The sequence below is a fragment of the Syngnathoides biaculeatus genome, chromosome 15, assembly GCF_019802595.1.
Source record: "Syngnathoides biaculeatus isolate LvHL_M chromosome 15, ASM1980259v1, whole genome shotgun sequence".
NCBI lineage: Eukaryota > Metazoa > Chordata > Actinopteri > Syngnathiformes > Syngnathidae > Syngnathoides > Syngnathoides biaculeatus.
Window position 1 is genome coordinate 1255270 of NC_084654.1, and position 16123 is coordinate 1271392.

Genomic DNA, 16123 nt, shown 5'->3' on the forward strand with positions numbered 1-16123 from the left:
TTCTGTTGAATAAGTTGGTCAAAAACTCCACAGCCATCTCTCCAAATTGCTTCCATACCTCTACCGGTATGTCATCAGGACCAACTGCCTTTCCAGTTTTCATCCTTTGTAGTGCCTTTCTGACTTCCCCCTTAGTAATCATTTCCACTTCCTGGTCCTTCACTCTTGCCTCTTCAACTCTTCCTTCTCTCTCATTTTCTTCATTCATCAACTTCTCAAAGTATTCTTTCCATCTATTTAGTACACTACCGGCACCAGTCAACACATTTCCATCTCTATCCTTAATCACCCTGACCTGCTGCACATCCTTCCCATCTCTATCCCTCTGTCTGGCCAACCTGTAGAGATCCTTTTCTCCTTCTTTCGTGTCCAACCTGGTGTACATGTCTTCATATGCCTCTTGTTTAGCCTTTGCCACCTCTACCTTTGCCCTACGTCGCATCTCGATGTACTCCTTTCGCCTCTCCTCAGTCCTCTCAGTATCCCACTTCTTCTTCGCTAATCTCTTTCCTTGTATGACTCCCTGTATTTTGGGGTTCCACCACCAAGTCTCCTTCTCCCCTTTCCTACCAGATGACACACCAAGTACTCTCCTGCCTGTCTCTCTGATCACCTTGGCTGTCGTCGTCCAGTCTTCCGGGAGCTTCGGTTGTCCATCGAGAGCCTGTCTCACCTCTTTCCGGAAGGCTGCACAACATTCTTCCTTTTTCAGCTTCCACCACATGGTTCTCTGCTCTACCTTTGTCTTCTTAATCTTCCTACCCACCACCAGAATCATCCTACATACTACCATCCTATGCTGTCGAGCTACACTCTCCCCTACCACTACTTTACAGTCAGTAACCTCCTTCAGATTACATCGTCTGCACAAAATATAATCTACCTGCGTGGTTCTACCTCCGCTCTTGTAGGTCACTATATGTTCCTCCCTCTTCTGGAAATAAGTGTTCACTACAGCCATCTCCATCCTTTTTGCAAAGTCCACCACCATCTGCCCTTCAAAGTTCCTTTCCTGGATGCCGTACTTACCCATCACTTCTTCATCGCCCCTGTTCCTTTACCAATATGTCCATTACAATCTGCACCAATCACAACTCTCTCGCTGTCTGGGATGCTCAGAACTACTTCATCTAGTTCCTTCCAGAATTTCTCTTTCAACTCTAGGTCACATCCTACCTGTGGTGCATAGCCGCTAACCACATTATACATAACACCCTCAATTTCAAATTTTAGTCTCATCACTCGATCTGATACTCTTTTCACCTCCAAGACATTCTTAGCCAGCTCTTCCTTTAAAATAACCCCTACTCCATTTCTCTTCCCATCTACTCCGTGGTAGAATAATTTAAACCCTGCTCCCAAACTTCTAGCCTTACTACCTTTCCACCTGCTCTCTTGGATGCACAGAATATCAACCTTTCTCCTAATCATCATGTCAACCAACTCCTGTGCTTTTCCTGTCATAGTCCCAACATTCAAAGTCCCTACACTCAGTTGTAGGCTCTGTGCATTCCTCTTTTTCTTCTGACGCTGGATCCGGTTTCCTCCTCTTCTTTGTCTTCGACCCACAGTAGCTGAATTTCCACCGACGCCCTGCAGGTTAGCAGTGCCGGGGGCGGGCGTTGTTAACCCGGGCCACGACCGATCCGGTATGGGATTCTTTAGATGAACGCTCATATTTGTTTGGCACAGTTTTTACGCCGGATGCCCTTCCTGACGCAACCCTCTGCATTTATCCGGGCTTGGGACCGGCCTACAGATTGCACTGGTTTGTGCCCCCATAGGGCTGCATTATTCTTGTACCCGCAGTCACAAACATGAAAATTCCTAGGGCATGGGGGGAATCCTACTTTGGGGTTTTTCACATTTCGCGGTGGGTTCTGGTCCCCATTAACCATGAAAAAGATGACACGCTGTGGCGACCCCTAACGAGACAAGCTGAAGGGAACAGACAGAATTGGAACTTTGTTCATGTTGTGACAGTGAGCAACCCTGTAATTATTTTTCCATCACCCACCCAAAGCGAGGAACCCGGCTGAGCATTTCAGGAGGTCAGCCAGGACGTCAAGCACCAGGGACGCCACGGGGTGACTCAGGCGGACGCCCTCCAGGGGGGTCCCAAAGGCACAGCAGGAGCCAGACAGGAGTGTGTGACAGCTCAGCCCCCCTTAGTCATGATCGAGAGCCGGTGGCTGCCGATGAAGACAGAGAGCCACTGAGGCATGGGTGAGAGGTCGCTGTGGATTGGGTGCCGCTAAGACATGGGTGAGAGGTGGCTGAGGATCAGTCGCCGCTGAAGAAGGACCGGGAGGCTGCCGTGGATGAGTCTCCGATGAGACGTGGATGTAAAGCAGCCGCGTGGATAGGTCGCCGCCGGGGCATGGTCGTGAGGGGACCGTGGATGGGTCGCCACCGGGATGTGGTCATGAGGTGGCCGAGGATCGGTCACAACTGGGACATGGTCATCAGGCAGCTGTGGATCGGCCACCTCTAGGGCATGGTCATGAGACTGCTATGGATCATTCGCTGCCGAGGCGTGGTCATCAGGCAGCGGGGGATTGGTCGCCGCCGAAGCGAGAGGCAGGCAACCAACGATCGTGGTCGTGAGGTGGCCGTGGATCGGTCACTGCTGATGCGTGGTCGTGAGGTACCAAAACGTGGACGCAACCCTCAAAGACCTGTTAGTCCGCATTTAAAAGTCCAAGTTCTCCCACCATGGAGGGGTCTGAAATTTTCATCATAGGTGGATGTCCACTGTGGGAGAGATAATCGAAAAAGAAAAATCCAGAAATCATAATGTATGATTTTTTTTTTTTTTTTTTTTAACGATTTGTGTGATACAACTCCAGATACTGTATATATCTATATCAGTATTGTACTTCCATTTAAAACGAGGTAGATACTTGTCAATACTAAACAATTGATCACGTATGTACTTACTTGCTACCGAAGCCAAGTGAACGCTGTACCCAGTTTTCAAAGCAGTCCTCTGTGAAATGCTTGGAACATATTACTGTCCACTTTGATTTGTAACTTCAATGTGCCCTCTTTGTCTTCACAAACCTGGTCCATAACCTGCCTATCCGTTCATGTTTTGGCCATTCATGTAAGATGACTCCGTCAGCGTTTGACGCAGAACAGCCATATGCAACACACTTCCTCATCATCATTGCTAGCTTTTTCACTTTCTGGCTAAATGTTGTCTTGCTGAGACGTCACATTCCAGGGAGTTGCGGAACTTGTCGAATGTAAGTGACATTTCGAACAAAATCTTGAGACTGACTTTGACGCTAATTTATTTCATTTGTTTAATTTTTTTTTTTAAATTTTAATGAAATTTCAGCTACATTTGTATGATAGACAAATAAAATACATTTCCTCTGGATTAGACCTTTAAAGTCCATCTGACATTACAAGCATGATTTTTTGTATGTTTTTAATTTTTTTTAAAAAGGCAGCCAGAATGTGAAAGACCAGAAGGCCCCTCTGTTTTTTCACCACACAACATGATTTTGACGTATTGTGGCTTTTTGTACCTCCCGCCATGAAAATCCTCATGATGGATTTGTTTTGGAGAAGAAGCAGGAAGTAACGTTATTTGCAGACGCCCACTCAGGCGGGTTCGTGTGTTGATACCAGTTTTACCTGCAACAAGGTAGCTCTTTGTTCCTTTCTTTGTGTTCGCCAAAATGCCGGCTGGTTGTATTCCTGGATATTTCTTGACCACTTGGGAGGATGGATTCACTCTTCACAATTTTCCAAAATACCAGGTTCATCATGAAAAATGGATTGCGCAGGTGCAAAGGACAAGAGCTTTGTGTGTTCCAAATGGTAGGTGTGTGTATAGAGCTATTAAAAAAAATTGTTTTGGGGGGGCTCCGTAATCCTTCTTTCAGTGAGTGACAACAACGCTCGCGGCTGGGCCGGGGTGGCTCATTAAATGACCTAATCTTCCAGATTCGCCATTGTAACCCTATTTTGTTTGATTCTGTCATCTTAAATCTTGTGTTATCTTCAATCTCGTGTGTGAATAAATTGTCTTAACGCAATCCAACTACTTCGTGATATTTTGGTGGTTTGACCAAGGGGATTTCATTATTCTAAATTTACACGTAACAAAATTGTGGGCTCGTCCGGGATCAAATTCATTCGACATTTGAGACATTTTTTTTTTAACTTTTTCTAATTTTCTGCATATCTGCAACTCAACTGTGAAGCCAGCAAAAGGGTGTTTAAACTTAAGGATTTTCTTGAATCCCCTACCCCTGAAGCAGTCAGGGCCTTGTGCAAATCAAATCTTTTGCAAATTTCTATTCATTTCAAACTTGATGCCAAACCTGCTACGAGAAAATTCCAAATTTTGAAAATTGTTCTGAATCAGGTGGCACGGTGGCTCAGCTGTAAAGCTTTGGTCTCCGAGTTCTGAGGAGCCGGTTTCAATCCTGGCCCCGCCTGTGTGGAGTTTGCATGTTCTCCCCATGCCTGCATGGGTTTTTTCCAGGCACTCCGATTTCCTCCCACATCCCAATACAATGCAACATTAATTGGGCACTCTAAATTGTCCCTAGGTCTGATTGTGAATGCGGCTGTTTGTCTCGATGTGCCCTGCGATTGGCTGGCAACCATTTCAGGGAGTACCCTGGCTCCTGCCCGTTGAGTGGTGGGATAGGCTCCAGCATTCCTGCAACCCTCGTGAGAATAAGCGGCTAAGAAAGTTAATGGATGGATGGATGGAGGTTCTGAATTCTTTCATAGATGAAGTTTTTGAACCTGTTGTTTTGGCCATGGAAAAAGAGGAACCTTCAGACATTTTTGAGCTAAAGAAATTGGAATTTACAAGTAAAAACAATAGAACTTAGAAAATTAGAAGTTGAAGTTGGAAAAAGAAAAATTCTAAATTGAGGCTCAGAAAGAGATTGAACTTAAACTTGAAAGATTTTGAGGGTTTGAGACAGTTAGTTTCGATTGAGGATTTTAAGCAGTGTGTTCATTCAGATCTTATTTAGATGAACAGAAGGTTAATTGATGTATCAGTGTTGGCAAATGATTATTTTTTGACTCCCAGCATTTCCAATTTTTCTCGCCAAAAGGACTTTTTATCATGTCAGACAACTTGTCATGCAGGGTCAGGTAGGGCAAGGCAGGTTCAAATTCTTCTGACAGAAGCAGTCACATTCTCAGTTTAACCCCAAGTCTTCTCGTGACTCTTGTGACTCTGCTCCTGTTTGTGCTTATTGTAAGAAGCCTGGTCTCTTGATTTCTGCTTGCCAAAAGCTCAAGTACAAAAATCAGTCCACTGGTTCCCCAAACGCTTTTGTATCTATAGCACCTAAGCCTTTTTTTTCCAGGTGGTTGCGAGGAGAGTTTTATTTATATTGATATTGATTTGATATTGTAATCTTAAATCTTGTGTTAACTTAATGTACGTCTTGCATGTGATTAAACTGTCTTAACCCAATACAACTACTTTGTTATATTTTGCTGGTTTAACCAAGGGGATTTACGTCCATCTGTTCATCCATCCATCCATCTTCTTAGCTGCCTATTCCTCACTTGGAGAATCTTCTGCTGGAGGTGCTGATCATGTAAATGAGGCTTTTATCTTTGAGAAAACATGGTGATGGGGAGTTGTTTCCTTTTGCTTCAAAATTCCCCTCTAAAATAACCCCGTCAACATAATTGCTAAACTTGAGAGCTTGTACCATATTGGTGTCAATCTCTTGTGCAAATTCTTCCTCCACATAACAACGAGCAGCATCATTGTCAGCGGAGGAAGCCTCACCATACAGAAGCAAGCTTCTGAGGTCGTAACAGTTTAGAAATTTTTCAAACCAACCTTTAATTGCCAAAAAGCGTCGCCCTCGAAGGGGGTGAATCACTCCTTGCAGCTTGAGGTTCGTCAGCACTTTCTTCAGCCTCTTCATCATCATCATAGGGCTGTTTTTCTGTAATCCGCTATCCACAAAACTAACAGAGCTTCCATTCGAACAATCCCATTATTTTGCAGTCATCACACCTTTCGCCTCCTTCTTAAAAGTTCTAGAAGGGGTTTTATGGATTTTATGTAGCAACATGGATTCATTCGTGCCAAAATGGCCACATAATGGCCACAAAAGCGTATCTTCTGCCATCTTGACCATATCCAAATGTTTTACTTTTTCACTGATCGTCATCATCATCCTCTTCCTTTTGGGTGCTTCGGCGGAAGCTTTCACATTAGCACAGCGCTTCGGTGGCATTGTGAACGGGAGAGGTTTTTACGCTGATGGTCAACAGGGTACAAAATGGCGGAAAAGAAGGACAAGGGACAGGGGGGAATGGAAGTTGCTGGGTGACGCTTCGATGATGTTCAATTACCTCACGAGATAAATCCACACATGCGCTCGCTCACTGGTCAATGTCGCGCCGGGGACCAATCACACGCCTTGTATCAATATGTCTTCCTGCAATACAGTAGTCACTCTCGACTTTGCAGATCACTTATTGTGGATTCAGTGCATCGAGGATTTCTGATTTCCCCCCCCCCCCCATAGAAAAAGCCGGATGCCTACATACTAATGGACCAATGAAGCAAAAAATAATAATAATAAAAAATCAAAACAAAACAAAAAACAGCAGCATACATTAGTGGAGTACTATAGCAGGGAACAAAAAAAGTTTACCCCGACTTCGCAGTTTTTCACTTTTTGCAGGTCTTGTACCAATTGACCGCGAAAAATGAGGAATTACTGTATGCCAATTGGCTGTTTATTTTTGGGGGGTGGGGTGAGAAAAAATGTGAAGCGCTGAAGCCTTAAAAAATGAAGCACAAAGTAGTGAGGGAACCTTGTATACTTGACTGTATCTTTGCTAGTTGGAGCAGAACAGTTGGAACTTTTTCGACAGACATACAGAGAGAGAGAGAGAGCATTTAAAGTCACAACATGCAAATTGTACTACTGTGTATTCATACCTTTACTGTGATTACACTTCATAAATCTAGTTGTTTACTTTTTCTATTTTTTATGACTATATTGTGCAGTATACAGCAGTTTTCTTGATTTAAAATGTAGATTTTTTGGGGGGGGGTCGTGGATTAATGGCATTTTTATTTATTTTAAAAGAGGAAAAATAGTGCTGAGATAAACCATGGTGACAGAATGAATTAAACTTGTATCTCAAGGCACCACTGTACAGAATACAAAAATCTAAAGTTTTCACTGGATTCACCAAACCAGTTACAGCATATTTCAGAATCATATATGGAGCAAATTCTCTTTTGAACACCTGGTAATAAATTTGTGTTTGCAAACTGCACAACTTTCTATTGTTTTTTTGTTTGGTGTGTTTTCCTAGGTGGCGTGAGAGCTGGGAGCCTTATCTGCTGCTTGTACTGTGGCTGCTACTCTACTGCTTGTGGTTGTTGCCACAAATGGAGCTGAAGACTTTGCCCAATCTGCTCTTCAACATCAACTATTAAAGATATGCATCCAAATGAACACATATGCAAACACAGTCGTACACACACACACACACACAGTTTTAGCAGTTTTTACAAAAGTACAACCCCAATTCCAATTAACTTGGAACATTGTATTAAACAAAAAGAGAGAACCATGATTTACAAATCATGTTCAACCTGTCCATCCATCCATTTTCTGAGCTGCTTATCCTCACAAGGGTCACGGGAGTGCTGCAGCTTATCCCAGCTATCATTGGGCAGGAGGCAGGGTACACCCTGAAATGGTTGCCAGCCAATTGCAGGGCACATAGAGACAGGCAACAGTCGCACTCACAATCAGCAATTTAGAGTCTCCAATTTATTAATCTGATTAATGTTGCATGTTTTTGGGATGTGGGAGGAAACCAGAGTGCCCAGAAAAAACCCATGCAGGCATGCGGAGAACATGCAAACTCCACACAGGCGGGGCCAGGATTGAACCCAGCTCCTCAGAACTCGGAGACCAAAGCTTTACAGCTGAGCCACCATACCACAACATGTTCAACCTATATTTAATTGATTTCAGTACAAAGACAAGATATTTAATGTTCTTCTTATTGCTCTTTGCAAATTTTCATCCATCCTTTTTCTGAGCTGCTTACCGTCAGAAGGGGTCATGGGAATACTGGAGCCTATCCCAGCTATCATCGGGCAGGAGGCAGGGTACTCTAAACTGGTTGCCAGGCAATTGCAGGGCACATGGAGACAGACAACAGTTGCACTCAACATCACACCTAGGGGCAATTTAGAGTCTCCCATTAATGCATGTGTTTTGGGATGTGGGAGGAAACCCACACAGGGGGGGATGGGATTTGAACCCCGTTCCTCAGAACTGTGAGGCCAACACGCTACAGCTGTGCCACCGTGGCACTTGTTTTTACTTATCAGGTTTAATTGTGCCTTCATAGATGGATAGTTACCCATGCCATTGGCACTAACAACATTGGACTCACGGGTGAAGAGAGGGGCGAAGGGGTCAACTGATCACCACCTGGTGGTGAGTTAGCTCCAATGGTGGAGGAAGATTCCGGTCCAGCATGGCAGGCCCAAACGTATTGTGAGGGTCTGCTGGTCATGTCTAAAAGATTACCCTCTCAGAAGGACTTTCAACTCCCACCTCCGAAAGAGCTTTGCTTTTGTTCCAGGGGAGGCCGAAGACATTCAGTCCGAGTGCAGGATGTTCTGCGCCTCAATTGCTGAGGTGCCTGACCGGATCTGTTGGAAATTGGAGACCATGGCCCTCAGTCGGAAACAGTTGGTGTGCCGTCTCTGAGTCAGGGATGAAATTCTGCCTAAAGTGGAGTTCAGGTATCTTGGGGTCTTGTGAGGGAAGAATGGAGTGACAGATTGACAGGCGGATCGGTGCAGCATCTGCTGTGATGTGGATTAGTCTGTTGTGGTAAAGAGGGAGCCAAGTAGAAAGGCGAAGGTCTCAATTTACCAGTCGATCTACGTTCCTACTTTCACCTCTGGTCACGAGCTGTAGGTCGTGTTCGAAAGAACAAGATCCTGGATACAAGCGGACAAAATTATGCTAACCATGTTTCCTTTGCAGGGTGTCCGGGCTCCCGTTTGGAGATAAGGGGGGGAAGCTCGGTCATCTGGCAGGAGATCAGTGTTGAGCCACTGGTCCTCTGCATTGAGAGGAGCCAGATGAGATGGCTGGGGCATCTGATTTGGATGCCTCCCGGACCCCTTCCTGGTGAGGTGTTCCGGGCATGTCCGAGACACCGGGGATGTCCTAGGACACACTGTTTCACGGCTGGCCTTGGAACGCCTCAGGATCCCTCCTGAAGAGCTGCATGAAGTGGCTGGGGAAAGGGAAGTCTCGGCCTCTCTGCTAAAGCTATGGCCACCACAACCTGACCCGGACAAGTAGTAAAAGATGGATAGATGGATGTAAAATGGCATAGAATAAACTATTTTTCAGTTATCATTGCAAATGTTGTTGCACAATAACTCCAGTTTTGAGTCTTGGTGCCACTAGATTAATCGCATTTCCATAAAAAATGAACATTAGGACAGCTGTCACCATTCTTCAAGTCCTGGTGGTATGTAGTATGACTTTGTAATGTTAAATAAAGTATAAACAGTTACAGGGTCAAATTCTAGTACTTTCAGAGCATGCGGGGATTTCCTGCCAATTTTACCACCTATTTTACAAGAACAACTGTCAGTTTTGTTGTATGAAAATGTTTCCTCTTGTGATGTTTATTTTGATTAAACAAATATAAAGTCAAGACCAAAATGTACAAAAGCTCGTTTATTTTATGTATTTGATTTTAATGAGCATTTGGCAGTGTCAGTGGTGGCCTTAATGGGGCCCTGTGGCGCCCCATATTCAGAGCTTGGTCCTGAGTGGTGGGGAAAGTGAATGTTTAATGATATCCTTGCTCTGTGCAGATTTCCGCACCAAAATCAGCCAAGCATGTGTTGTATTTTTATTGGCTATTACTATTACTATTTTACTATTAAAAGAACTTGGCAATTTATTTTTTTTTTTAATGTCAAATTGTGTACTGAGTAGTATAATAGGACATTAGAGTCTCTGTCACTGCCATGGCAAATCCAAACCACAATTGGCCAATGATAATTTGACCTTTTGTGCTAGCTTTGGTATTTATATGAAGTTGTGTGTGATATGTGATAAAGTCTACTACACACTTAAATGATCAGTCAAAAATGAGTTTTTGTTTTTCTTTTAATTTTATTTCAATTGGATCATTTTTGTTGTGACTGTTTTTTAAGCAAAAAAAAAGTGTGTGTTTTATTGTTTTGTGTTTATATATCCCACTATTGTTTTAGAGATATTTACAATGGTTCATTTGTGTGCTAAATTACACATCGGCAAAGATGGAAGTACTGTACTGTACGTTTTCACCAAATGATAAAAATACAGTAAATTAGACTTTGTTTTTCACAGTTATTTTATCTTTTGGTTAATCATCAACATTTAGGTTTAAGAGCTATTTTTGCATCATGTGTCTTTATACTATCAGTGTATTTGTAAGTTAAGTTGTTTGAAATAAAGATTACTTTTACCATGGACCCATACATATAAAAACCTTATGTTTCTGGGCAGCTTTTGTCTTCTCCTTTGGCTATCCTGCCAGAAGACACACGTCTCGTGTGCGCAGATGCCTAGATAAGACCCGGACGTCTGTATTGCACATTCCTTTGTAATAAATCCATTTGCTGTTAACTTTTACGAATCATTGGTCATATCTTCCTCGATTCGTTAACACGCGTAGAGTCCAAACTCGCAAATCCCTACAATTTGGTGACCCCGACCGTAAGTCGAGGGAGGTAGACGAGCGTTGGCCATCGACAGGTGAGATAAAGAGAGACATATGAGAAACACAGGAGTGTTATACGGACAAGTCGAGGGTGGTCATCTGTACTGCTGACTTCTCCAGGTCGCGGCCAAATTCAAAGGTAAGCAGAAGCCTGTTTACTGCATTCTGCATATTGAACTGCCTAAATTTGAGAAGTCATTGGTATCAGATTGTTCACGTCTCATATGAGTTATTGAGAATAAGAGATAAAGAGAATAACAGATAAAGAGAAGATGTATAGCCCGTCGTGGCTGACGTTTATTGTAGACGTACAATTGCACTGTGAGGTTCACCTGTTATACCTAACAGGGATGGGATCCCTTAAAAACAGAGGGTTTGCCGTCGGTTTGATCCTGGGACGTCGCAAGGGGCGTATGAAAAAAACGAATAGTATAGGCTAATTTGTTGTGCGATAGGAATTCGGTTGGGTTTAGTCAAAGAAGAATGACCACTAAATTAAAGAAATAATTATGTGCTGAATATAATCCAACTAAAGATGAAATATACATTGAAATTGAGCAGCAAATGATGCTTAATGTTGACAAAAAGAAACAAGATTTTAAAAAGCGCACATTAAAATAATGGCAAAACCACAACTTGGGTAAAATTCCCGATTCAGACAAACTGACAAAGTGACAGGACATGTTAAACGACCCACTTGAGCACTTGACTACTAAACTTTCCACTGAATCAACTGGACATCACCCTGGACAGTCTGGCTATGTTCAGGACTGGGATCCTGGCAGGTCTCCCTGAACCAGTACACACCACTCTTAAAGCTGACCCTAACCTCCGGTCCAGAGATGACAGCTGCTAACCAGGGGATGGAGGACACTCTCACTGGCCTGTGGAATTCTGGAGTCCTGGAAACATCCACCTCCTCGTGGTGTACACCACTCCGGCCAGTTTTAAAAGCAGACGGTAACACTTATCGTATGGCACATGATTTGATAGCCGTTAATGATGTATCAACCACACCATTGTGACCTCAACCAGACCTCCACAGAATGTTGTCTACCATCACACCTGGTTTGAAATACTTCATAGCAATTAATTTGGCAAATGCATTCTTCTGTGTCCCACTCGCACTTGAGCGTAGACAGTTGTTTGCATTCAAATATCAGGGACGCAATTTGCAATACACCAGGTTGCCACAAGGCTTCAAAAATTCACCTGGAGTTTTTGATCAATGTTTGAAATCATTGCTGCAGGATCTAGAACTCCCAGATGGATGTAAACTCCTGATGTATGTTGATCTCGTGTTGGCAGCCCCAACAGCAGAGTTGTTTGTCTCTAATAAACTTGTTTTACTTCGTTTGCATGAGCTGGGATTCAAAGCTTCCAGAAAGAAACGTCAGTGTTGTTGCAAATCGGTGACCTTGGGCAGAGTGGTGTCCTCTGAAGGATCCGCTATGTCCTCGTAACAGTTCTTCTATTCTACAGATTCTCTTTATCCACGTGCTGTCCAACGTCTCTGTCCAACCTCTGACAAACGCCAGGGTTCTGTTCACTTATGGTTGCTGTTACCGTAAGCCGAATGGCTCTTTGGCTGCGGTGGCTGCCTTAGTGGAGAAGCAGCCCTCAGGTGAATTTTTAACTGTTTCCCCTTCCGTAGTAACATCTGGTCCCTCAGCCCAGGCAGCGGAAGTGCTCGCACTCTGCCTCGCACTGGAACTAGCGGTCAGACAATCTGTCACCGTCTATTCTATTTATTTATTTATATCTATTTACGCTGTGTCGGCTGCTGTGTTGGACTTGTCTACCTGGAAACAGAATTATTTTAAAACAGCTAAAGGTACTCCTATTGCACATTTGACACTGATCCAACGATTAGATAAAGCCCTGGCCAAAATTTCGGCGGTGGCTATCGTCAAGGTCCCTGACCACGCCAAATCCACTTCAACCACAGCCCTCGGCAATAATGCTGGCGACTTGGCTGCCAAGCAGGCTGCGGGCAATGTTTTACAGATGCTTCTCCAATTATCCGACAAATCCTCTCCTGACCTGCCCAAACCTCTGTCTCTTAGTGAATTGGTTAAAATACAGCACAACACCTCTCCTGAACAAAAGATATTCTGATTGAAACCCACTTATTGCTCATATTGGCCCCAGAGCCATGTTAACCAAACTTTACATGTGGTGGCATCCTAAAATATCTAACTTGTGTCATGCCCACTGTTGTGACTGTAATATTTGCCAGGTACACAATGTTCTAAGTTTGCAGCTGGGCTTGCCAAAGTTATTCAGAAAATTGCACAAACGGTAATGTCATATCCCCCTGTGGTCCTTACTGACCAGTCGGTGACGCCCTACTGGTCATGGATTTCACAGACATGATTACTCCTATTCAAGGTAAGCACTACCTTCTTGTTCTTGTTGACACCTTTTCCGGATGGCCTGAAGGCAACCTCTGCGCTTGCGAAGACACCATGTCGGTAATGAAAGCTTTGGTGAACCACTGGATTCCAACGTACGGTTTCCCTGCTCTCATCCGCTCGAACAACGGTGCACATTTCACATCTACACACCTAGCTACTGTAGAAAGGTGGTTGGGGTTAGCGCAGTAAACAATAATTAGTTACTAATGGCAGAACAAGCAGCTAATAAAACCCCGAGTGACTGTGTTGTATGCATGGACATAGACCTTTGTTATGTGTTCTTTCCTCTTCTGTAAACTCCACCTGTGTTCTAGATCTTCTGAAAAATTATGGGCCGACTAAAAATTAATGCAAAATTTGGGATACTGCCCAACACAAGCCCAAAAGAATAAACCTGTGTTTTATCGTGCTGTGGCACGTCAAAACTTCACCTGTATTTTCCTTCAAGATAATGGTGCCCCAATTGACAATATGTGTGATGATCAGTGTGCAGAGACCCAGGAAACACCTTTCGTCCAACCTGTCGGGCGTACTGATGTGTGGTGGTGGTGCAGAGGGAACCGTATCTTCAACCGCCTCTTGTGCAACAGTACGGGCAGATGTGCACGAGTAACTTTATTTTTCCCTATTTCCGTTGTTCCGATCACGCTAGATGATCTGGCGGTTGCTCCTGAACACTTCAAGGAAGCTCTTGGCCTACACTGTTCACGTAGGTCCAAACCTACCTGGCTCGGTGCTGACGACCCCACCTAAATTGACGCTTTTGGCGTCCCCGTGATGTCCCAGATGAGTATAAACTGACTGATCAGGTAGTTGCCGGTTTTGAAAATACATATGTAATTTCCACTCTTTTCCCCGTTACTCCTAACGAAAATGAACGTATCAATTACATACATTATAATGTGCAACGTTTGTGCAATTTCATCCTTGAAGGACTTGAAGCTGTACATGAGCAACTTAAGGCTACATCTATTATGACTTTCCAAAATAGAATCGCATTAGCTGGACTGTTGGCCGAGAAAGGAGGTGTTTGCCGAATAACACGCGACCTGGCAGACGCCTCACTAAGGCCGTTGATGGACAAAGATGTGTTGTGGAGCCGTTGGTTGTCCTTGATCTTTGTACGCAGAAAAGCTGCTGCACCATCCTCCTCTCTCAGGCGTTGCCGTGGAGACGAATGACACCAGATAAGGGTGAAAAGTTACCATCCAGGACCAGACTGCGGGGGGGGGGGATTGGGGTTCATTTTACCATGGACCCATACATATAAAAACCTTGTGTTACTGGGCAGCTTTTGTCTTCTTCTTTGGCTATCCTGCCAGAAGACACACGTCTCATGTGCGGCAGAGACCTAGATAAGTATTGCACATTCCTTTGTAATAAATACATTTGCTGTGAACTTTTTCTAATCATTGGTCATATCTTCCTCGATTCGTGAACACGCGTCTTGGCCATATTACAAGTTTGAGTCTTACTGATTGTATGTGGTGGACAGGCGTCTATATTGTTGGAATTATATTTCTAAATCATCATAAACTTAAGTTAGTAATCTGACTCAAATTTGTGACCTTACCCAACTGCCACTCATCCAACAATATGCGCGCTCTTTCTGCAATAGAAAGGTATCAGGAAGCCGGCATTTTCACACGCGAGTGGATTTATTCCTTCTCGGGTCCCTCTCATTACAACCCTGTACGTCTCTGTTCCCTCAGCTGATGTACTCTACCTCCGAGTTTCCCAGAACAATTTTAAAGTCCAATCTACTGATTCACTATTGGTTCTGTGTCTCCTTCAGGTATCCTTGGCGCTCTCTCATTGGTCTCCTTTGGTCCGCCGGATGTTGGCCCGACTCATCCCCTCCAGAATCGCATGCTGGTTCCTCCTGGTGGTGGTTTCCTGACAGTAGTTTTTCCACCAACTGCCTCTGAGTCCTCTCGTCTCCGCATCCTCCTTGCAGTTAGCACCGTCTGTTCTAAAACATTACATTCTTGCACCACATACCCTGTTTCGTTCCACCAGTCACACGCTCAGCACTTTACAGTCTCACACTTTCATACACAGGGTGTAGCAACATCTAATTAACTACTTTAAGCTCAAACTCTTATATTCCTTTAATATGCAGCTAACGACCTCACACAGGTGCATCTGATTCAGGATAACACATGGAGTGAAGGTGGATTTTTAAAGGCGGACTAACAGGTCTTTGGCGGTCAGAATTCTCGCTGATAGGTGTTCATATACTTATTTGCAGCTGTATCACGCAAATAAATTGTTAAAAAAATCATACAATGTGATTTCTGGATTTTTCTTTTGAGATTATCTCTCTTACAGTGGACAAGCACTTTTATTTTCTAGCTGCCTGCCTAAAACTAACTCTTAGAATAGCTCGGCTGTGCTCTTCTCTCCAATGTGAGGCCGCAAGAAGTTTTTTAACTCTCATATACTCAACTCATCTTTAAAAATCAACATGTTCTTAAAATGACCTGGCTGGAGAACCCACATTACTCCTTGAATTATTTCACATTCTGTGTGTTGTTCTTTTAACCCTTCATCTATCTGCTTGCTGAGCTGTCCCCAATATAACTTCCATGGACTTTGACCTTCCTCCTATTAAATAGTGCTAATTCCCTGATTCACCAGCCACTCCCTTCTAAAAATCTGCGAATGTCCTGCTGCTGAATGAGTCGAGTGAGCTACTGGGGTATGGACAGATGAATTGGAGTTACTGCACACACTGGTCGGTGCACATGTCAGGATGCTATGGTCAGCATTAGAATGCATTCCCAGGGAGAACTGTATTGTGCTGCGTATCAGTACCGGGTGTGACGCTAACTGTCAAACTTGGCTGTGCATAAGTAACCAAATCTGCCCCTCCCTCGACAGTTTCAAGGGTGTTGAAGTTGGATTTGTTGAAGTCATCAATCAAATCC

General features: G+C 43.9%; 1 protein-coding gene across 10 annotated transcripts in view; it reads left to right on the top strand.

Moving 5' to 3' along the window:
* Positions 1-10672, top strand: part of LOC133513829 (calmin-like) — a 107189-nt gene extending 96517 nt beyond the window's left edge. For all 10 annotated transcript variants that reach the window (XM_061844959.1, XM_061844950.1, XM_061844948.1 and 7 more), the window contains one exon: positions 7336-10672. In XM_061844959.1, the coding sequence (XP_061700943.1) occupies positions 7336-7459 (124 nt within the window). In that variant the 3' untranslated portion in view covers positions 7460-10672. The remainder of the gene's footprint in view (positions 1-7335) is intronic.
* The last annotated feature ends 5451 nt before the right edge of the window (positions 10673-16123 follow it).